Source organism: Polypterus senegalus, chromosome 9, assembly GCF_016835505.1.
Source record: "Polypterus senegalus isolate Bchr_013 chromosome 9, ASM1683550v1, whole genome shotgun sequence".
Lineage (NCBI taxonomy): Eukaryota > Metazoa > Chordata > Cladistia > Polypteriformes > Polypteridae > Polypterus > Polypterus senegalus.
In genome coordinates this window covers 75,257,521-75,282,672 of record NC_053162.1, presented here as the reverse complement: position 1 = coordinate 75,282,672, position 25,152 = coordinate 75,257,521, and the positions used below count along the sequence as shown (strand labels likewise).

Genomic DNA, 25,152 nt, shown 5'->3' with positions numbered 1-25,152 from the left:
CAATCACTGGAGGGAGGCGGCCCCTTAAATAATGCCCCGGATGAGCCCCAGGTGCTTCCGCCTCTAGCCAGCCAAGCGTGGCGGAAGTGTCGGCTGTCTTCCTGGCAGCTCTCCGGGTGCCACACAAAGTCTTCCCCCCGGCACTTCCTGGTGTGGCGGAAGTGCCGGGCTCCCGGGATAATTAGGCACCGGGGCGCCGCCTGGCGGTGGCCACGGGTCCCTACAGGGCTGGGCTTCAAAGCCCTGTACCCGAGGCCCCTGCCTAACCAGGACGGACGCCCCACTGCCTGGAGGAGGCACTCGCCTCCTCCGGTCCTCCAAGCGCCCCGCGGGCTCCAGCCCCAACCGCAACCGACGGGATAAACCGGCATCGGGGCGCCGCCTGGCGGTGACCACGGGCCCCTACAGGGAAGGGCTTCCATGCCCTCAACCCGTGGCCCCCAACAGAACCAGGACGGACGCCCCCTCGCTGTCTGGAGGAGGCACAAGCCCTCCTCACGTCCTCCTGGGCGTCCCGGCCGGGCTCCAGCCCCGGCCGGGGGCCACAACATATACACATATATACATACATATATATCTACATATATACACACACATATATACACACATATACATACATACACACACATATATACACACAAATACATATATATATATATACATACATACACACACACATATATAAACATATATATACATATACATACATATCTACATATATACACACACAGCTATTTCGTATCAGTGCAATACGCTGTTTGTTAAAACGGTTGACTCCGCTCTTACGTGCAATAACAAATCAAATCATTCAGTTGTCTTTGCTCATATGTCATTTTAGAGCTGGACGCCTGGCATCTTTTTTTGGCCACAAGTTCGTTTCTGTTTGGTGTGAGGTTCTGTGTTGTGGAGATTCTCAGGATGGATTGCAGGTGCTCATCAGTGAGGCGACTCCTGTGTGCTGTTTTGTTAGTCTTTATCACTGAGAAGAGCTTCTCACACAGATATGTGCTACCAAACATGCACAAGGTTCGAGCCGCATGTAGACGGACTTTTTTTGTTCTTCAAAGTCACCAAAGCGCCGTGCAAACTCAGTGCGCAGTGCTCTCAGTTTATCAGCAAAGTGCGTATTTGGGAACACCGTAGTGACGACTTGGTTTAACATTACTTGGCAACAGGGAAAGTGAGGCAAGGTGCACTGCATTATGGGATCTGTAGTTTATTGTGTTACCAGCGCTTCATATACCCGGGCTTTAATAACAATAATACAGTATATAAAATGATCTCGCGGGCCGGATATAATTACACCGGGCGGATGTGGCCCTTGCCCTTGAGTTTGACACATATGGACTAAATAGAACTTGAAAAGATATATTTTTCAAATGTGATCGCGCAATTCAGATAGAGTTGACGCAAGACTACAGCCTGCATGCCTCAATGAGTCATCCTCCCCTCGCTCTTACTTTTTTACCGTTCATCTAATGAATACACTGAGTATGGCTTTACCAAAGCAATCATTGATGGCGAATAAAGTATCCATTATTCAAGTATGTAGAGCGGGATATATATATATATATATACATATATATATACCCGCGTATCGCAGCGGAGAAGTAGTGTGTTAAAAAAGGTAGAAAAAGAAAAGGGAACATTTTAAAAATAACGTAACATGACTGTCAATATACAGTATTTGTTTTGTGAGTGTTACTGAGTGTTGCTGTCATCAAGGATTTGATTATCATTATTTCTTTCAATCAGGTTCGTATTTGTAGGATGTGTTGTGTTCAAGTTACATTCCGTGTTTGTCAATCGTTGTAAAGATGACAGGTTTCATTCATCGATTCGTTTCTTACTGCATCAATAAACAGCTCGTCTTCTTCTTTATCTGAGACCTGACACACTGCATGCACGGGTTTTTACACTGTCTTCCTTTAGCGGGACATTGACTTTTTCCACCGTGTGCTTTGTTTCCACAGTAGCTGCATTTATGAATATGCTTATCAGACGCTTCATATTTTTGCTGCCTTTTCAATTGTGTAATTCGTTTTTGTTCAGCTCTTTGGAACTGTTGCTTTTATCTGTGCACTGCGCCAGTTCACGTGAGCCACTCGGTGTACTTGCATCGAAGGTTCCCAGCTGTGCTGGTGCCATCTCGTGCTATGTCCATAGCTTTATTTAATGTTACCTTAGTCCTGGCACTTAAAACTTTCTCTCGCAGTTTCGCTGAGTTTGTGTCAAACACCACCCTGACTATCTCATCTTCCTCTCCATAAGCACAGTCCTTCACCCGTGAATATTTACCCGTGGCAGTTTGCTATTGGATTGCCGCTGACGGACGGCCTTATATGGGCAGGCACTAAATTACAAACGCCAGCGCAGCCTGTCTATGAACTTAATTTAAAGTGTAGGTTTACATCGTGCTTTGTTTCCGAAGTAGCAGAACTCATGAATATAGTGGTATATGTCACTCGCTCGCTTCTTATTGTTTCGCTGCCTTCTCAATTATATAATGCATGTTTTCTTGAGCGCTTTTTTGAGGTCTTCCTGGTTTTCTATGTACTGCGTGATTACGTGGGAGGCGTGATGATGTCACACGAAACTCCCGCCCCGGCGTTGAAGCTCATCTCCATTACAGTAAATGGAAAAACTGCTTCCAGTTATGACCATTACGCGTAGAATTTCGATATAAAACCTGCCCAACTTTTGTAAGGAAGCTGTAAGGAATGAACCTGCCAAATTTCAGCCTTCCACCCACACGGGAAGTTGGAGAATTAGTGATGAGTCAGTGAGTGAGTCAGTGAGTGAGTGAGGGCTTTGCCTTTTATTAGTATAGATGATAGGTTCAGATAAGTAAACTGGGCCTTGGCTGTTTAAAGTTTTATATGTTAAAAAGAGGATTTTAAAAAAAAAATCAGCCCTGAGCTTAACTGGGAACCAGTGAAAGGACTTGAGGACAGAGTTGTATGTTCATACTGTCTGGTTCACCTATTAATTGTTGCATCAGCATTTTGAATTGACTGAAAACTGCTTAAAGATCTATTTGAACAGCCAGTGAATAATGCATTGGAGTAGTCAATCCTACTAGAAATAAATGCATGAATTCATTTCTCAGTAACCTGCATATTTAGAAAAATCTTAATTTTCCAACCTTTTTAAGATTGAAGAAATATGTTTTGGATAGTTTTGTAATTGCTAGTGTCAAAGATGATAACCAAATTAAACAATGATTCAGTAAAACGAAGGGTGATTCCAACTGAGTTACAAAATATTGTTGCGGTCAGCATCATTTCCCCACAGTAAACAGCAGTTCTGTTTTTTCTGTATTTAGAGACAAGTAGTTCTCATCTATTTATGACTTTAACTCACTGATAAAACCAATTAAGGACAGCATTGTAGAAACATCATTTTGTCTAAAACAAACTTATAAAATGATTCAGAACCCACAATAAATAATACAGAACTGCTGTAAGAGAAAATATCAACAAAAATAGAAATTAAAACCATAATAGAATAGTATAACAGTACAAAGTCTTATCATTTTTAAGAATATGTTAGTTATTTCTTTGTATTTAGTAAATTTAGTTCCAACTAAGTGTCAGTTTCCTTAATGACATTTCTCTCTTCCTTTTTTGAATTTGTTGAAATGAAATATTAGGATTTTTAGCATATTCATTATAAGAATAATATAACTTAAAAATTAATTGGTCTTTTTCTATATTGTGTTCAGAAAATTAAAATTCTTTTAATAACGAGAGGATTCTTCTATAGACTGTTACATTGGGCAAGCTTGCATATATTCATCAGTCTTAAAAATATCAACTTTTTTTCTAATGTCCTTCTAGTTTACAACTTATTTTTATACAAGTCATATGATATGCTTTAAGAGTTTCTTAGAATATAACTGCAGATATCTTTGAGTAAGTCGCTATTAAAATGTCAGTTTCTATAAAATTTAATTTACGAAAAACCTTCATCACATAGTAATAATTGATTGTGACGCCAATTGTAAATTGTATTATTGTAACCAAACAGCTTAATCTGTAGAATGGTCAGAGGTAACATTGTAGTTGCAAGATTAAAGACTGCAGTACATTTTTATTAATAAATAAGTAATCAATGAGTAACTATGATGCACTTGTGAATAAAATTACTATTGTGTGGAATATGAGTGGACTCCATGGGTCCAATAGATTTTAATCCTTGATAAAAAAAATATATTATTATCAAGGCACTTTTATATTGTAGTAGGAGTTGTTGGTAAATAATCTAAAACATATTTTAATACTATAATCTCCTGCCAAAATTAAAATATGTGAATGCATATTGGGAATTAGTGAATGTAGTAGTTATGGAATAGCTAGGGTTTTATCCTTGGTTCAAGTGTCTTTTTTCTGGATTCTTTTGTCTTTTAAATATTATTTAGTAATCATGAATATAATTTGGTGTTTTCTTTCTATTTGTTATATTACTTCTCAGAAATTATTGGTTTGCCATTTAACAACTTTGTATTAATATATTATGTTGATTATGTATTTATTAGTTATTTTCTATTCCGTTTTCATATTGCTGCTGCAGCTGTGGGGCTAGTGCTGTTGTATTAGCTTTTACTATTGTTTTTTCGGCTCTCCTGTTTGCATATCTGTAAGTTTCATGGTTTTGGTCTTTCTGATTTCAACTCTTTTACTCTAGTTTTATGGCTTAGATTTTTGGCTCTTGGACTTGCTTTTGTTTACCTTCTGATTTACTTGTCATGGACAAAGCTTTTTGCCATTTAAACTAGGAGTTTTACACAGTTTCCCCACTCCCTTTTTGTTTGTGTAAGCTTGCCTTTTTGGTGTGCAGGGCACAAGCCTGCTTAACAGTTTCCTGCCAAGGCTTACCTTATGTTTCAAATGCAATACCTAAAGCAAACAAATAACAAAAGTCACAAAACCAAGAATGGTACCTTAAACAGTAATAGGAGTTAAAACCAGGAAATCCAATCATGAAAAATCAAAATAACAGGAATCCAGAAACAAAGATGTAATTATGAAACTGCACACTGTAGTAAGGCCCACCACTTCTCTTTTAATAGACCTCCAGTTGCATCATCAGGTGGCCCTGCCTCTTTAGGCTCCTCATACAGAAAGATGGACAAATATCACAGAAAATAAAAATATATACATAGTCACTTAACATAATACAGTACTGAAATATAAATAATGTTATATTAATAAAAATCATATTATATTAATACAAATACAAAATAAAACCAATAACATAATTGATAACATAATATGAAAAATTATATTTATAAATAAACAACTGAAAAGTTATGGTACAGTCATGGTTCTTTCCTTGGCTCGTTTATTTTTATGTCTTTATGAGCTTTGAACATATCAGTTTTGGAGGTTTTGTCCATTCTTCAATGTAAATGTGCTCCAAAATTGCTTAATTAGATGGAAGACATCAGTGGACCATAATCTTCATGTCCTATTACACATTTTCAAATACATTAAAATCTGGGCATTGGCTGTGCCGTTTCAGAATACTTGACTTTATTCAAGCCATATCTTAGTAGTTTTTGTTCTGTAATTTGGGTCATTAAACTACTGGAAATTAATCTTTGTTCCAAATGCAGATTTGTGGATGACTGAAACAAACTTATTTCAACGATTTGTTTTTATTTGCTACCATTCATATTGTCCTTGATTGCAACATGCTTTACAATTCCCCCAGTTGAAAAGAGCATGGTGTTGCCACCACCATCCGTTTTGGGCTATATTTGGCTTATGCTAAACACAGCATTTTGCTTTAAGGCCAAAGAGCTCAACTTTAGTCCCATCAGACAACACATTTTCTTTGGATTTTGTTACATGGTTTTTAGAAAGCTCCAAAATGACTTCTAATGTTGCCATATTTTTGGCCTTTTTCAAAGATCACTTCTGTCTAGCCACTGTCCCTAACTTGTCATATCTGTCAAGTGCTAAAGAAATTGTTGATATCTGGATTGTTTCTCTAATTTCAGGCAAAGAGCTCTGTCTATACTGTAGCTGGGATTCTGGGCACTTCTCTGATAACTGTTCTTTTTGTCTAGTTGCTTGATTTGATGGGTTTGCCTAATATTGGTCATTTGTGAATTGTGCCATACTGTTTTTCCATTTTGGTACAATGAACTTCACAGTGCTCCTAGAAAATCTCAGTTTTGCCAGTTGTTTTATACCCTTCTTGAGGTTTTTTTTTTAACAATGTCATGTTGGAGCCATTCAGGAAGTTCCTTGGTATTTATGAGAGCAAAACTAAACTGATGTGATATTTTAATGAGATAATACAGTTGAACACAATTGATTTTAAAATGAACAATGGTGTACTGCGTTAGTGTATTTAGTGTGATTTCTCAGTAAGGACACCAAAGTTAGCACCCCTGGTGTAACCTGCATGGAGTTTGCATGTTCTCCCCATGTATGTGTGGAATTCCTCTGTGTGCACCAGTTTCCACCCATAGTCTAAAGACATACAGGTTAAGTAAATTTGAATTGTTAAATTGACCCTAGTGTGTGTGTGTGTGTTCTCTTTGTTTTGGACTGTAACCCTGGCCAAGGACTGTAACCCTGGCCAACAGTTTTTTCTTACCTTGCCTTGGATGGATGGATGGATTGATAGAATAGATTCCATGGCAGCAGTAAGTCCATAAATCAAAAATCAAATGAGAACTACAAAATCAAAAAAGATAAATCCAAGAAAGGCAGCCAAACAAAATAAGCTGGAGAGCTAATACCTCAGCACTAGCCTGAGGCATTTCTGGCCTTTGCAGCATTAGGTAGTCATGTCCCCTTGCTAAAAATTACTGAAACTCTTTACAAGATATCTATACTAATAAAAGGCAAAGCCCTCACTGACTGACTCACTCACTGACTCATCACTAATTCTCCAACTTCCCATGTAGGTAGAAGGCTGAAATTTGGCAGGCTCATTCCTTACAGCTTACTTACAAAAGCTGGGCAGTTCATTTCGAAATTCTACGCATAATGGTCATAAATGGAAGCTATTTTTCTCCATATAATGTAATGGAGTTAAGCTCGATGGCCATGGGGGGCGGAGTTTCATGTGACATCATCACGCCTCCCATGTAATCATGTGAACTGACTGTCAACGCATTACGTAGAAAACCAGGAAGAGCTCCAAAAAGCGCTGAAGAAAACATGCATTATACAATTGAGAAGGCAGCGAAACAATAAGAAGCAAGCGAGTGACACATACTCTACAAGCATATTCATGCCTGCAGCTACTTCAGAAACAAAGCACGGTGTAAACCTAAAGTTTAAATTAAGTTCATAGACAAGCTGCTGCTGGCGTTTGTCATGCCCACGGCTAATGCGGGATACAAGTTTAATGAGAGGACGCAGGGTATAAACGACAGTTTTAATCACTTTCTAACTAAATTCAAATTGCTGGTCAAAGGCTGTGCTTATGCAAATTCCGAGAGACTGTGTTTGTGGGGGATTGACAGTTAAGGCGGGTGGAGGAGTGACGTCATCATCTCCCCTCCCATTCACCTCATTTCGCTCTGAGCTGAGCTCCGCGGCTAAAGCCGTCTTCGGAACCAACTTCATCACACTGCCACCAAATACTCACAGAAAAATCCACAAGTTAATACACACGCTGTCTCTAGAGTTTCTCCACACTGAAACCTCCAGGCACTACTTACAAAAGGTTACATTGACAATCGTGTTACGTTATTTTTAAAATGTTTCCTTTTCTTCTCGATTCATTTTACCCTCACACCCCCTTGGTTTGAGAAGAAGTGTGAAAAAATATGAGTTTAACACAGAAAAACAGGTCACCAATTCAAGCTTTATGAATAATCGATTCGCCATCAATAATTGTTTTGGTAAAGCCATACTCAGTGTAATCCTCCTTCCATTTTATAATTTTTCGCCACTAGCCATGATTAAATGAGCGGTAAAAAGTAAGAGCGAAGCGAGGGTGACTTATTCAGGCAGGCATATATATGACAGCAACACTCATGACAATGTCAATCATGTTACGTTATTATTAAAATGTTTCCTTTCTTTTTCATTACTTCTTTAACACACTACTTCTCCGCTGAGGTACGGGTATTTTGCTATATATATATATATATATATATATATATATATATATATATATCTCTATACTAATAAAAGGCAAAGTCCTCACTCACTCACTCATCACTAATTCTCCAACTTCCCGTGTAGGTAGAAGGCTGAAATTTGGCAGGCTCATTCCTTACAGCTTACTTACAAAAGTTGGGCAGGTTTCATTTCGAAATTCTACGCCTAATGGTCATAACTGGAAGGTATTTTTCTCCATTACCTGTAATGGAGTTGAGCTGGAATGACGTGGGGGGGCGGAGTTTCGTGTGACATCATCACGCCTCCCACGTAATCACATGAACTGACTGTCAACGCAGTTCGTAGAAAACCAGGAAGACCTCCAAAAAGCGCTTAAGAAAACATGCATTATATAATTGAGAAGGCAGCGAAACAATAAGAAGCGGCGAGTGACATATACTACCATATTCATGAGTGATGCTACCTCGGAAAGAAAGCAAGGTGTAAACCTAAACTTTAAATTAAGTTCATAGACAGGCTACCGCTGGCGTTTCACATGCCCACAGGTAATGCGGGATACAAGTTTAATAAGAGGACACAGGATATAAACGAGAGTTTTGATCACTGTAACTAAGTTAAAATTGTAGGTGAAGGGGTGTGCTTATGCAAATTCCGAGAGACTGTGTTTGTGGAGGATTGACAGTTAAGGCGGGTGGGGGAGTCACATCATCATATCCCTCCCATTCATCTAATTTCGCTCTGAGCTGAGCTCATGCTAACGCCGTCTTCGAAGCAACCGTCAGACTGCCACCAAATACTCACAGAAAAATCCACAAGTTAATACACACGCTGTCTCTAGAGTTTCTACACACTGAATCCTCCAGGCACTACTTACAAAAGGTCACATTGACAATCGTGTTACGTTATTTTTAAAAACTTTCCTTTTCTTAGCACAAGCACAGCTGAGAAGCTTCGATGCATGTGCTCCATAACGTTAAAAATAATGCATTTAATCACACTTTGCATTACAAGCAGATTACATTGATCAGCGCATCCCGATTCATTTTACCCTCGCACCACCTTAGTTTGAGAAGAAGTATGAAAAAATATGAGGTTAATACAGAAAACAGATCACCAATTCAAGCTTTATAAATAATCGATTCGCCATCAATAATTGTTTTGGTAAAGCCATCCTCCTTCCATTTTATAATTTTTCCGCCACTAGCCATGATTAAATGAACGGTAAAAAAGTAAGAGCAAAGCGAGGGTGACTTATTTAGGCAGGCATATATATGACAGCAACACTCATGACAATGTCAATCATGTTACATTATTATTAAAATGTTTCCATTTCTTTTTCATTACTTCTTTAACACACTACTTCTCGCTGCGTAGCGGGTATTTTGATATATATATATATATATATATATATATATATATATATATATATATATATATATATATATCATATAATATATGAATGACCTCCAAAGATCGCTGAGACTTTTGATATCATGAACGAGTCTGCAAAAACTGTGGTCTCCTGCCCAGCAAAAGTCGAGCAGCCAGCGCGTGCATAGCTGTGCCGGCCTTTGAGACGCTGACTGCGCTTCTGCCTTAAGTCAAAGTGAGCACTTTTAATTTTTCATCCTCCCCTGCGCTATAGCCCAGACAAGTGCAAACACGGGACCCCTTTTCTACACCACGGCAAAATAATATTAAGGCGATTCACACTTTCTTTTGCACGATACGATTATGAGGTCCTCACCCGGATTATGAAGACACGCACACGAGTAGAGGACTGACAGTGCCATCACAGCCGATTAATGGCGGGACGTCTCACCAGTCTACACAAGACCCACCGCGACTGTCCCCAAAAGCCGATCATAACGTCAGCGAACACATCTCTCTATACTATATAAAAGAAAAAGGCAACTTTCCTTTCTTTACACCTTTTTTCCTTTGATCCCAAACCAAAGCCTTTCTTGCTTAACACTGCAGAGGACACAAAACTAATTTTCTTTAAATGCCGGTAAGGCACATTACCAGAGGCACAAATTTGAACGCGTTCACATAGAAAATGTAATTTCTATACCACAGCCGTCGTGTAGCGCCTTTCAAAAGGGATCTACTACCGAGAGATGATCCATATACATTTTAGCTGCTGTTAGTTACTTACCTGTTGTGTTACACAGTCTTTAAAATGTAGTTTACCTGAAACCACTCCAGTAGTGCTCAATGTACCTGTACTTCTTAAAACGTTAATGTTTTACTGTTTAATAACTTATAGACTATATTTTATTATTTCTCACTTGCACTCAGTGACCAAAGCTATACACACACATATATAAAAGCTATACACACAAGTATATGTATGTGTATATATATGTATATATATATATATATATATATATATATATATATATATATATATATATATATATATATATATATATATATATATATATATATATATATATATATATATATATATATATATATAAACACACACACACAAACATACATACATACACATACATACATACATACATACACACATATACATGTGACGATGTGGGTTCTGGCTCCACGCTCCCATGGCTGTTTGGGAACCCTTGAACCCAACACCGTCGATAATGAAACCGAGTGAGCCAGTCAATGGAGGCAAATTGAGCATCTGAGCAAGGGGATGGTTGAAAGTACAAAAGTGCTTTTATTAAAACAGTCAACAAAAAAACAGTGTTCCATAAATAGTGCAGTTTCAAATTCATTAAATAAATAATCCATAAAACGAACGTGGGGTAAAACCAATAAATAAACACAACAATCCTTTAAAAACGAAGGTTAAAATCTTCTCCTGGAAGCAGTCTTTAAAACAAAAAAACAAATCTGGTGCTCTTCTGTTAGCGTCTCACCTGCTTATCCCGTATGGGCCAAGCAGCAGGCAAGACGCTCTCTACAGCTGCCCTCCTCAAACACACGCAAGACTGGAGACCTCCCGATCCCTGGCTTCGGTTTGGCTCTCATCCCAGCCTCGAGACTTGGACTCCTTGGTCTCCAGGACGCTCACACCAAGGACTGCCACTCCAAGCCTCCCGACTTCCGCTGCCTTTCTGCGGCCTTCTGCGCTCGTCGCTTTCACCTTGGTCACTCCCGCTACCTGCTCGCTCAGCGGGAGCGACATCAACACAAACACGTGGGTGTCGGCCTAACACCCAGCTTCTACGCAGCTGCCCACGAGCGCCGATCGCGCGCTCACCACACGCTCCGCGTGTCCGTTTCTCTCCTGCACCGCTTGCTTCCACGCTCCCTGTAACCTCCGTCCTCTCCTTTCCTTTCTCTCCGAACGTTTCTTTCTTTTTCCCGATCGTTTCTTACACTACCCCACAACCGACTCGCTTCTTTTTAAAGCGTGAGGGGCCATCACAGCTGCAGCATTAGCCACGGAGCAATCACGAATGTGGGCAGTTCCTCACCTGTGCACACGGTGAGAAACGCCCACATCGACGACTGCCCCGCGGCTCGCTACAACAACGCCCCCTCACGAAGCCGCCTCGGGTGCGATGATTATTTATTTAAAATCAATGGCCTTTTCTCCACGAGCTGTGGACCCATAACACCACATTCCACCCCCCATAAAACTCCAGTTGCATGGGAAGGCTCCACTCCACTGCCAACCCAATGCAACTGGAGCTCAGGTCCACAGCTCGGCCACTCTACACTGCACTAAAACAATAAAAGCACTAAAACAATCCCACTAAAACAAACCAATCCAAGCCCCCTTCATAAAACCAGGACATTAAAAGAATAAGAACCTTAAAAGACAAATAAAAACCAGCAATAAATAAATGTACTTAAAAAGCTCAGTCCTTAAAAATGTCCTCCTCTGGCTTGGGTACGTGGGTTCTTCAAAGTCAGTTACCAATCCTGCTTGCTGCTCTGTCTCCTCTTCTGGCCTCCACCGCTAGCTCATCCCACCACTGCCACCAAATGTGACGATGTGGGTTCTTTCAAAGTCAGTTACCAATCCCACTTGCTGCTCTGTCTCCTCTTCTGGCCTCCACTGCTAGCTCATCCAACCGCTGGGGATATCCCACCGCTTGGGGACATCCCACCGCTGCCACCAAATGTGACGATGTGGGTTCTGGCTCCACGCTCCCATGGCTGTTTGGGAACCCTTGAACCCACATCGTCACACACGCACAGGAGTGGAGGACTGATAGTGCCATCACAGCCGATTAATGGCAGGGGCGTCTCACCAATCTACACAAGACCCACCGCGACTGTCTCCAAAAGGCGCTCATATCGTCAGCGAACACATCTCTCTATACCAGTGTTTCCCAAACTCGGTCCTGGGGACCCCTTGTGGCTGCAGGTTTTTGTTCCAACCAGCTTCTGTTTTTAATTGAACTCCTGGGCTAATTAAGTGAACTGATATTTCCCAAGTTCTGTGTTTTGGGAACAATACAGAAATTAGAAAACTAAGTTTGCTAAAAAAATAATATTAAAATGTACCAAGCAGTTATATAGGAATAATGTTTTTTTTCTTTTTAACAGTGTTTTCATCTTGATTTTCATTCTACTTTTCAAGGTGTTCTAATTGTTTAATTAATCCATTAGTTACTAATCAGTGGGTCTGACGCTAAAGTAGTTACAGCCTTTGATTATTAAGTGCTGTTTGCCTGGGTGTCTGATCTGCTTGTTTTAAATTGTCATTATTAAGATACAACGAAGGGGGAAAAACTGCATAGAGAAAGGGCAAAGTATAATGAAATAAACAAAACAGAGTTAAGCATTTAAATCTATAGCAAAAGAAGAAATACTTATAAATGTCTTATAAATGTAAAATCATACTGCTATGCTTTTCTGAATGTTGAATAAAAGAAAAAATAATACCAACTAATTAAATGATCTCAGTGTTATCAGGTGTTGTCACTGATTAGGAATCTGGTTGGAACAAAAACCTGCAGCCACAGGGGGTCCCTAGGACCGAGTTTGGGAAACACTGCTCTATACTATATAAAAGAAAAAGGCAAGTTTCCTTTCTTTACACCTTTTTTCCTTTCATCCCAAACCAAAGCCTTTCTCTCTTAACACAAAACTAATTTTCTTTAACTGCTGGTAATGCCGGTAAGGCACATTACCAGAGGCAGAAATTTGGACGTTCACATAAAAAATGTAATTTCTATACCACAGCCGTCGTGTAGCGCCTTTCAAAAGGGATCAACTACCGAGAGATGATCCATATACATTTTAGCTGCTGTTAGTACTACTTACCTGTTCTGTTACACTGTCTTTAAAATGTAGTTTACCCGCAACCACTCCAGTAGTGCTCAATGTACCTGTACTTCTTAAAATGTTAATGTTTTACTGTTTAATAACATATAGACTACATTTTATTATTTTTCCCTTGCATTCAGTGACCAAAACTATACACACACATATAGACACATACACACAGGTATATATATGTGTATATATATATGTATGTTTGTATGTGTATGTATATATATATATATATATATATATATATACACACACACACCTATCTACATTGTATATACACACACACACACACACACACATACATACATACATACACATATATATAATTTGTGTGTGTGTATGTATGTATGTAAGTGTGTGTATATATGATGTAGATAGGCATGTACTGTATATATATATATATATATGTGTATATGTAGATATGTATATAGTATGTATATAGATATGAAGATATGTATGTGTATATATATGTGTGTGTATATATATATATATATATATATATATATATATATATATATATATATATTTAGACTCAAACCCATTATGACAGCAGCAATACAAGCTGTGAGAAAATGGTAAAAGGAGGCGTGTCAGACGTCGTGGTACATTTTCTGATGCAGCTAGATGAAAACAACTTTGTGACGCTGCCGCCAAATACACAAAACAATTACTTTGACAATTATGTTACGTTATTTTTAAAATGTTTCCTTTTCTTTTTCATAACTTCTTTAACACACGAAATCGCTGCGAAGCGCGGGTATTTTGCTATATATATATATATATATACACAGTATATACAGTATATATACAAGCACACAGGGCCATACTAACCACTGAGTACAATTTAGAGTTGCTGTAATGATTTCATTTTCAGCGTGTCTTTGAATTCAGCCCTTTGTAGGTTGATGATTTGAATTTCCATCAAATGATGTATCATCCTTTCATTAAAACACATTACCCAGTCCATATCAGTACAGATATCCCACATGATTTTTTTTTTCCCATTGAGATCTGATGGGTTTTCAAAGTGTTCCTTTAATTTTATATATCTATACTAATAAAAGGCAAAGCCCTCACTGACTCACTCACTCACTCACTCACTCACTCATCACTAATTCTCCAACTTCCCATGTAGGTAGAAGGCTGAAATTTGGCAGGCTCATTCCTTACAGCTTACTTACAAAAGTTGGGCAGGTTTCATTTTGAAATTCTACGCATAATGGTCATAACTGCAACCTATTTTTTTGTCCATATACTATAATAGACTTCTGCTCGATGCCCCGTGGAAGGCAGAGTTACACCTCCTACGTAATTTAGTGCCTGCCCATATAAGGCCGTCCGTCAGCGGCAATCCAATGGAAACACTGCCGCTAAATATTCACGGGTGAAGGACTGTGCTTATGCAGAGGAAGATGAGATGGTCAGGGTGGTGTTTGGCACAAACTCAGCGAAACTGCGAGAGAAACTTTTAAGTGCCGGGTCTTAGCTAACATTAAATACAGCCGTGGACATCGCACGAGATGGCACCAGCACAGCTGGGAACCTTCGATGCATGTACACTGAGTGGCTCACATGAAATGACGCAGTGCACAGACAAAAAGCAACAGTTCCAAAGAGTGCTGAACAAAAACCGAATTACACAATTGAGAAGGCAGCAAAAAAATATGAAGCGTGTGATACATACAAGCAAATTCATAAGTGCAGCTACTGCGGAAACAAAGCACACGGTGGAAAAAGTCAATGTCCCGCTAAAGGAAGACAGTGTAAAAAAAAAAAACGTGCATGCAGTGTGTCACTTCTCAGATAAAGAGGAAGACTGTTTATTGATGCAGTAAGAAACGAATCGATAAATGAAACCTGTTATCTTTACAACGATTAACCTACAAATACGAACCTGAACTTGAACAATTATTGCACACTTTCTGTAAATCCAATAAACTTCATTTCACTTCTCAAATATCACTGTGTGTCTCTCCTATATGATATATTTAACTGCCATTTTTTGTCGTAACAACCAACCATTTATACAGGAAAATAATGACTATTAACAAGGTTGCCCAAACTTTTGCATCCCACTGTTTGTATATATATATATGCCAGCAACACTCATGTCAATGACAACACAATTACATTGTCAATCATGTTACATTATTATTAAAATATTTCCTTTTCTTTTTCATTACTTCTTTAACACACTACTTCTCCGCTGCAAAGCGGGGGTATTTTGCTAGTAAGAAATAATTATCTTTTAGTGATCCTTCAAGGTGTTATATATTGTAGTTATTATCACGTGTTTTCAATCTTGTAATTACTTCAGCCAGTTTTAATGGAGAAGAGAACATACTAAAACTGTTTTGTGCCACTAAACATGGGAAAGAGAAGGAAAAGCAGATAGATGCCTAAGAAGGCAAGACAGACAATAACAGACACATATGGCCAATAATATTATTAAGAAGTTTAAGGCCTATGTGACTGCAGCCAACATTCTTGAAAATGACTGAATGATGAAAATTACAGGCCATGGATTCTCTAGCTGGATAACAATCCGGAACATGTTTAGAAAAGAGAATGGAGGAAAAGAGAATATTGGATCATTCTGAAGTGGTCTACTATGAGTCCTGATCTTTATCCAATTGAACAACTATGGAAAGAGCTGAAAGTTGTAGTTGGGAGAAAGCACCCACCAAACCTGAGAAACTGAAGAAGAGCCGGACAAATAAGTATTAAGGTTCATTTGTATTTGCTCACTTAACTTCAGCCTTGATGCACATAGTCATAATTTTAAATGTACATTGACTGAGCTCAGTTTTATAAAATCAGCTGTAATTATAATTGGGGATGAATGATGCTGCAAATAGTTATAAAGTATACAAAGTATAGAATTATGTTATATTTACCAGCTTACAATGAAATCACAATAGATTACAATTTATTTAACTCTAGTGTGGAACTGTATAGCACACAAGGAAGCAATACATCACACCCAGGTGCCTCCATCAGTTCATGTGCTTATATTAATGATGGAACACCTAGAACAATTTTTCAGCACTTTTGGTTGAATGAGGAATTAAAGACTATTGTTTATATATATATATATATATATATATATATATATATATATATATATATATATATATATATATATGACTCTTGCTGTCTTTCCTCATAAGTTTGCTCTGACTGGTGTTTCAGATTTCTCAATTTTACACTTGCACAATTTATCCCTTTATCTACTTTTTAAATGTAAAAAAAAAATATTAAGCAATGTTTGCAACTCATAAAAATAATTATCCCTGCATTATGTGCTGATTTTATAATTACTAAGTGACCCTTACTGACTGCTTGTGTAAGAGAGACAGGAGCGTTTCTTTTCTGTTCTCTGTGAATTAAAACAGAAAAAAATGTTTCATCTCTTTTATTCCCTATGATATCTAATTGCATATGATTCATCATTATTCTTCTTCCAGGAATAAAACTATCATGATGTGGTCCAGAATGAGGAAGGTAACACATATTCCATGCATGTGGCAAAATGGTAGCGATGCTGCCTCTTAGTAAGGAGATCATGGGTTCATGTCCTGGGTCCTCCCTGCGTGAAGAGCACTTTGAATAGTGAGAAAAGTGTTATATAAATGTAAAGAATTATTATTTATTATTATACATTTTCAAGGTAATTCTAAAAGGTATATTGCATCTTATATTGCTTTTAAGGTCTCCTGCAAGTCATTTTGTAATCTTCCTTTCTATTTCTCGCCCTGCTGCCAGAATCACTAGCAACAACATGAAAATATAAATACTTATCAGGGAAAAAAGAAACACTTCTACAATATGTTAGCACTGCCTCTTTGCTTTTCATAGCCAATCTCTCCTCAGAGTCTTTCCCATTCCTTCAAGACCAAGGCTTTGTGCCAAGCACTCAGTTTTAAATGACTTCCTGTCTTCATCAACAGACACTGAGAACCAATGAAGCTTGGGGCACTGTAAAAAGGGAAGTTCCTTTACTTCTGTATTAGACTGCTCCTGACTTGATACAGTATTATGGTAGTAAAGTTAGTTATTATAATTAAAGTATTTACCCAGGTATACAGATAACTAATAGAAACTTAATGGATATCCCCCATTTACTAGGAGATTACAGATTTAAGAATGTGCTGAGCTCAGCACAGTATCAATGACTTTATCCAGTTGCTGAAGTGAACTGAATCTTCCAATATTGTTTATGTAATATTAAGTGAATACCTAATGTAGTTATATATCTGACCTAGTTTACCTTTATTGATTCAATGAATAATAATGAATAATATAAAATTCTCAAATGCCCATTATCCAATTTAGGGTTGCAGGGAGCATTGGGCTTAAGGAAGGAAGTAGTCCTGGACAAAACACCCTTCAGTCACAGAACTTACTCATTCACACATCTACACTGGACAAATATATAATCACCAGTTCAACTAACTACATTACCTTGGGGATGTAGGAGCAATACCCACACAGACTCGACATAGACAACGACTAGGTGGCAGGCAAAAGCGCTGTAGTGCCATCTATTCCATTCTACTTACTGTCTGAATATTAATCTTGCAGAGATGGAGGTGCAAGAGGAACTTGTGAGGAAACAAAATTTTCAAGAGGGAATTTTGAATGATATTAAAATATTTTATTAAGCACATTGATTCTAGTGAAATAGATAAATAAATGACGTTTAAATACTTTTCATATTGTTATGAATCTGTCAGAGAGCACTGCTGCCTTTAAGAAAATGTCATAAGCATCAACGGCCGTCTGAGTATAAAGAATATAACTTTAGATCAGCTGGTTAAACTACTTGCTAGTCGCCCACTCGGAAGAGACCCGGCCACGAGAACGTCTTGCTGGGCTGCATTCTTTCATGCCTATTCGTAAGGGCACTTAACGACATATTTAATTTAAATTTAATGGTTTCTAGTACAGTATTCTAAAGCTTTAAATTAAACAGCAGTAAACCCATGTACAACAGTCTATATTCTACGTGCTTAAAAGCAGAGATAATATTAAAGCAGAACCATAAAACACAATTCCATAACTTGCCACTCAGTGTTCACCACTGAAACCATACTGTCAGCTCATTTGAGTTGTTACATCGAAACGGATGATCTGGTTATTAAATTCCTTTTATCCTTAACCCTCACCGTTCGTATGATTTGATCTAGTAACCATTGTAAAAGGCGCAGCAAACTTGACTAGGTGTAGATGATTTCTCTTAAAAAGTTATGTGTATGAATATCTGTCTCTTTTTGACCATCCCTTTATTAACTTGCAGGTATGTACGCTGATCCGACAACGATTACTTTAAAACTCCTTCACTATCCCAGAAGGCGTCTCGTTACTTGGTTGCTTATCTAGCCATGAAGCGAATGTCAGTGGTGATTCTCTGCAGTGCCCGAGCGTCTCGTCGGATTCGGCGCTATTCGGCTCAGCTCGAAAACAACATCCCAGCAGAGCTTGGGTTTTAAACGGCCAGTTAACGCATATTTGAACAGATTACTCTTCGGAACGTTTAAGGCCAATTTCATTTAACATCTGCGACATGTAGCAAGTTTTGTTTTACTTTATTTTAAAGTCTTTAATGACAAACATTTGTCTTCTAGTATCCACCAATGTATTCTCCATCATTGCCGGGATAGTCTTTTTTAAATTGCTACGGCTATATTTTGAGGTTTTTGCAATTCTGGAGGCGCTACTTCCCCAACAGTAGGACATTTAAAATAATATATAATTTTCCGAAATCTGGAAATCTGCCGGGGTCAGGAAGAGCTTCGGGAATTTTTCAGCCGGGAGACTGGGATAATATGTCCAGGCGCAAACAGACCAACCCTTTCAAAGTTAATTGTATGTATATCTGGCCTTTGATTTACACAAAATTTAATTATCGTGATTTCGTTTTAGCTAATGCTGTGTAACCAAATCGATTAAAAAAGGTGATTGTATTGCAACAGACATTTAATTTGTGACGTAAAACTGGAATTGATCTCGGTGACTTGGGATGGAGATGAAATAGTTGATGATGCCAGGCGAGTAGTTCCGGATCTTTATTTTGCTCTGTCTTTGTGCCTTTTTAAATCGGCGTTTAAGCATTTGCTTGTTATAGTTTGCGTGTTTCCGAGTTAAAGCAGATGCCGCGGTATGTTATACATGTTGTGTTCTTTTTTTTTTTTTTTTTTTTTTTTTTTTTTTTAGTAAAAGGTGTTTAAATTAATGCATACCTAGAAAATAATAATAGTGTGTGATGCTTATTGTTATGGGTTTTGAAGTAGGCATATTTTAAAAAGAAAGTACTTCTATAATGTGCCCGCATTTCTTTGTGCAGAGGCTTTATATTGTAAGGAAGAAAATCTTATCATTCACGTTAAGTGAGAGTAGGGATAAATGTATATGGCCACCCTTTTGTTTGTCTTTGGTGTGCTTTTTGGCAACAGCTGTCACGCTGAGGTCGAGTTCTATTTGATGGCACCTACTTTAAATGTGTTAATTCAAAGGAAATAACTTTCAAAAGAGTATTTGTGTGCCAAGTATTTTGTAATTTTTGTTTTTATTTGCTGCAGATATTAAGTATTAGTTTGAAAATTTAAATATTGTGCGTCTAAAAGCATTTTTTCTAACATTTCTAGTTTATTCTGAACAGTGTTTTTCTATTGTTTTAATCGACAGAAATCCCACATTCGCAGAAGGTTGGTTATTTTGTGAATTGAGGTGAATAGTCTTAATAGAAGTTATTGGTTAATAATAATATTTTAATTGGATAAAAGTAATTGCTTGATTGAGTGGTAAAAAATTGCTTTGCAATTTTTCTAACCTTTTAGGAGAATGGTCACTTTTAAACAAAAATTTGCATGCCTTCTCTTAGATTTTCTGCTCTAATACTATAGTTTTGTTGTATTAAAAATTCCTTCCCCATCTGTCAGAAATGGTAAAAAACAGTTCGCTTACTGTATCTTAGGTTATATAACATGGATTTTTTTTTCAATCATCAAAAATATTGCTTGTTTTGATTATTTTTTAAATTTTATTATGAATATTGCAAAGAATAACCAAAGTTTATTTTCACTACACTTTTATGTAATGTTTGCTGTTTAGTAAATTTCCAAAGTAAGATTTTTTTTTTTTTATTTATTTGTAAGGCAGCAGTATAATCTGTTCCTGATTAGAGAGAGAGAGAGAAGGAGTTGCAAAAGCTTTTTTATTCCTGCAGACTTGGCTTGTTGTTGCATGAAATGCGGTTTCTTATGTTTTGCAAGCCTACAAGTTAAATAATTGGTAGATTCCTTTTTTCCTTAATGGTTTGTTGTAATTATATTTTTGGGTGCTTTTTTTTTTTTTTTGTCAGTTGATTATTGTATGCATATCCATCAGTAGTGGGTAGGGTGATGAAACACAGTCTACATTAGATTAGCTTTATCTGTAAGTTTCTGTTTTATATTGCCTCCTAAAGTACAGTAAACTTACTAACTTGTACTAATGAAAGCTTCATGTAATTTGTCAGAGAAAATATGTCTTGGACTTGAATGAATTTAAGAACTTGCCAAATACACAGATTTTAAATTTACCATTTAAATTTTGTGTATGATCCTAAGTATGGCAGTGGTTTTGGTTTACAAATGAATAATTGTTAGTTTATTTCATTGATATTGTCTTGAAAATGTTTTGCAGATCTAATTTCTAAATCCTGAACTCTTTCTGCTCTTTGTATGTACAAACTTGGTTTGGCTTTGGAAGCTTTTTATTTAAGATATTTATCTTCTTAAAAAATGTGTTAGTACAGTTGCAAAATGATGTACTAAATTTACGAAAACCTGTTGTTACCTACATTCTTTATTGTCCAGAGCTATGTAGTAGTGAATGGTAAGTTCCAGTAGTACTTGCCCTATTTGGTAAAGATTTGTATCACAGTAATTCAGTTCTGAAAGGCCTTTTAGGAATATATAGTTTGTTCTATTTTGTAAAGTTATTTAATTGGAATGATTAAGAACTCCTAAGTTTACTTTCATTGTATTGCCATATTCCTGATTATCTTGTATTTGTAGTATTTATACCTTGTATATATGTCAGTCTTGAAAGCAAAATATTGGAATAAATGGGTGCAATCATTTTTCACTGTTTAATTTTTCATAATTTTATGTAAACTACCAGAGAATTACCATGTATTATTTTCAGAATGTGAACAGTTGTAGACATCAATTCAAAAAATAGTTAAATTTTAAAATTGCATTAAAATTTAAACTGTTAAATGATATTTGATTTAATTTTCCTTATGGATGTGAAATTTGTTTATAGCTGATTATGGTAGTGTATGCTTCTATCACTGCGTGTGTTGAAATCATTTTAAAATTTAGTGCCTTTCATTGACTACTCATAATTACATTTAGATAAGCCAGAATTACATTTTAAAATTTACTAGTCATAAATCGAATTTAGGATCTAGACTTTGCTGGTTGTAATGCTTATTTTGACTAGATGATATAGTTTATTCAGAAGGCAAAATAGGTGTTTAAGTAAAAGTCATATTCTACAGTATCTTAAGAGATGTATGTTTCAAGGATATTTTCCATTGGTGTCTAAGAAATGTTTAATTCAAGATATCTATAGTTACATTTTCATTAGTTAAAATTAAAATATCAATAATTGAGACATCTTAAAAAGATGTGTTGCTCAGTTTATGGAAGTTGAACTAGAGTTTGTTCAAGGAAGTGGGAGTCATAAAACAAAAAATTTATTTTACTGGTCATTTTACATTTTCATCCTTGCCTATGGTCAGTAGCTCCCTTTCTCTAGGAAATGGTCAAAAGAATAAGATTGCAAATACAAACATCAGAAATTTGGTTTGTATGCATTATTGTTGAGTCTGTTGTTTTGAAGAGTTCATACACCCACATTCGGTCACACCGAATCAGTTTACTCCTAACAAGCATTTATTATTTGTGTGGAGAGAAACAAAAGGGGGTGGGGGAAGGCAAAAAACTGTTTATTTTCATATTCTCTTCATCTACATGGTTTAAGTTACTGGGTTGAAAAATGAGCTCAGGTGGTCTTCAAGGAATATACCACCCCAAAATATATATTTTATGTTTCTTCTTATTTGTAGTAGCATCTGAGAAATATTTTTATGTTTTCATTTAGAATGGAAAGAGAGACTTTTATGAAGTAGTAGAAGACAATAATGGCTAGTGTTATACAACTGATAAAAAAATTATGTAGGGAGGAAAAAATACAAAAAAGCTCACATTGTGTTGCATAATCGATACCTCTCCTTTGCAGACGTTGTGCTCAAAATCTGCTAAGTGCATGCTTTGTTTTCTAACATATTGTTATATAGTTATTCCTGAAATATCACTGCAAGTGTAAACGGGAAACCTAAAGCCTCATGTATTAAAGACCCACCTCTTTCCATTATTCATTGGTCAAGAGTCCTGTCTTCAGTTCAACAACAGCAACAACATTTATTTATAAAGCACGTTTTCATATGAATGATGTAGCTCAAAGTGCTTTATAAGATGAACTAGCAAAATACCTGCGCTTCGCAGCGGAGAAGTAGTGTGTTAAAGAAGTTATGAAAAAGAAAAGGAAACATTTTAAAAATAACGTAACATGATTGTCATTGTAATTGTTTTGTGACTTTGTGATTTGTATTTGGAGGATGTGTTGTGTTCAAGTTACATTCCGTGTTTGTCTAGTCTATCCCTGACCATCTCATCTTCGTTTGCATAAGCACAGTCCTTCACCAGCAATTTTAACTCCGTTACAAAGTGATCAAAAGTCTTGTTTATACCCTGCGTCTTCTCATTAAACTTGTATCTCGCAAATATCGTATTCGTCGTAGGCATGACAAGCGGCAGCGTGTCTATGAACTTAATTTAAACTTAAGCTTTACACCGTGCTTTCCTATTGATATGTCCTCAAAGGCTTGTTCAGCTTCAGAGAGTTATTCCTCCCTTACTGCATCAATAAACCGCTCGTCTTCCTCCTTATCTGAGACATCACACACTGCATGCACGGGTTTATCTTTCCCAGTCATGTAAACTATAGCGAATTGGTTCAGTTTACCACATTTTTTTACACCGTCTTCCTTTAGCTGGACATTGACTTTTTCCACCGCGTGCTTTGTTTCCGCAGTAGCTGCACTTATGAATATGCTTGTATGCGTCACTGGCTTCATATTGTTTTGCTGCCTTCTCAATTGTGTAATGCATTTTTTGTTCAGCGCTGTTTGGAGCTCTTGCTTGTTCTCTGTGTACTGTGTTCACAGTCAGTTCACGTGAGCCACTCGGAGTACATGCATCGAAGGTTCTCAGCTGTGCTTGTGCTATCTCATGCGATCTTGCAATGTCCACGGCTTTATTTAATGTTAGGTAAGACCCGGCACTTAAAAGTTTCTCTCGCACTTTCGCTGAGTTTGTGCCAAGCACTAGTCTATTCCTGACCATCTCATCTTCGTTTGCATAAGCCCAGTCCTTCACCCGTGACTATTTAGCGGCAGTGTGTCTATTGGATTGCTGGTGACGGGCGGCCTTATATGGGCAGGCACTCAATTACATGGGAGGTGTGATGATGGTGGACACAACTACGCCTCACATGGCGACCGAGCTGCAGGCTATGGCCGTATATATGTACGTAAGTAGGTTCCAGTTATGACCGTTACGCATAGAATTTCAAAATGAAACCTGCTTAACTTTTGTAAGTAAGCTGTAAGGAATGAGCCTGCAAATTTCAGCCTTCTACCTACATGGGAAGTTGGAGAATTAGTGAGCGAGTCAGTCAGTCAGTCAGTCAGTGAGGGCTTTGCCTTTTATTAGTATAGATAAAGAAAAGTTTATATAAAGAATATATAGAAAATAACATTGCACAATATTAAGTAACAGAATAAAGTAAGATGCAATGGCCTGGAGGACAAAAATAAAAACTCCAGAGGGCTGAAGGAAAAGAAAATCTGCAGGTATTCCAAGGCCATGAGACTGCCCAGCCCTCACTAGGCATTGTACCCAACATAAATGTTGTAAATCAGTCCTCATGGTTTTTAGGCTTCACGTGGAAGAATTAGATGATGATGGTAATGTGGACATCCGGCCTTCAATCCATTAATGTAGCAACTGCATGGTGCCTTGATCAGGTGGTGGTTATAATGTGGAGTGTAAGGTGAAAGGCATTCTGAAATGTAGGATGGAGTGAGATTATTTAAGGCTTTGTAAACCCAAAGCAGTATTTTATAGTCCATTCTAAATGGCATGGGTAACCAATGTAGTGACATTAAAATTGGAGAGAGATGCTCAGATTTTCTTTTCCTAGTTAATATTCTGGTATCTGCATTCTGCACTAGTTGCAACTGATTGATGGCTTTTTTTAGGTAGTCCTGAGAGGAGTGCGTTAAAGTAATCTAGTCTACTAAAAACAAAAATGTGAACTAATTTTTCAGCATCTTGCAAGGTTCAAGGTTGCTTTATTTAGTCATATTTACATAAGAATACGTGAAATTTGCCTTCTCGGTTGCATCTAATAAGATAGAAGGAAATGAAACAAAACAAATGGAGCCAAGACAGGTTAAGGTAAGGATGTCTGATAATGCATATTAACTTTTGCTATATTTCTTAAATGGAAAAAATGCATTCCTGGTAATCTAATTAATATGTGATTTAAAATTCAAGTCAGAGTCAATAATTACCCCTAAATCCTTTACCTCTGTAAAGCCTAATTGATCCAAGTTCATTTTTAATACCCTCACTATATTCATTTTTGCCAGTCACAAAGAAATCTGTTTTCTCTCTTAGTT

The 25,152-nt window shown here is 37.3% G+C and overlaps 1 protein-coding gene across 6 annotated transcripts in view; it reads left to right on the top strand.

Moving 5' to 3' along the window:
- Positions 1 to 25,152, top strand: part of LOC120535446 (zinc finger protein 821) — a 132,787-nt gene that overhangs the window by 36,244 nt on the left and 71,391 nt on the right. The window contains exons 1-2 of one of the 6 annotated variants that reach the window (XM_039763310.1): positions 18,737 to 19,223; positions 19,331 to 19,405. The exons of 3 other annotated variants lie outside the window; for them this stretch is intronic. In XM_039763310.1, the coding sequence (XP_039619244.1) occupies positions 19,396 to 19,405 (10 nt within the window). In that variant the 5' untranslated portion in view covers positions 18,737 to 19,223; positions 19,331 to 19,395. 2 more of the 6 variants (XM_039763309.1, XM_039763312.1) reach the window with 2 other exon arrangements.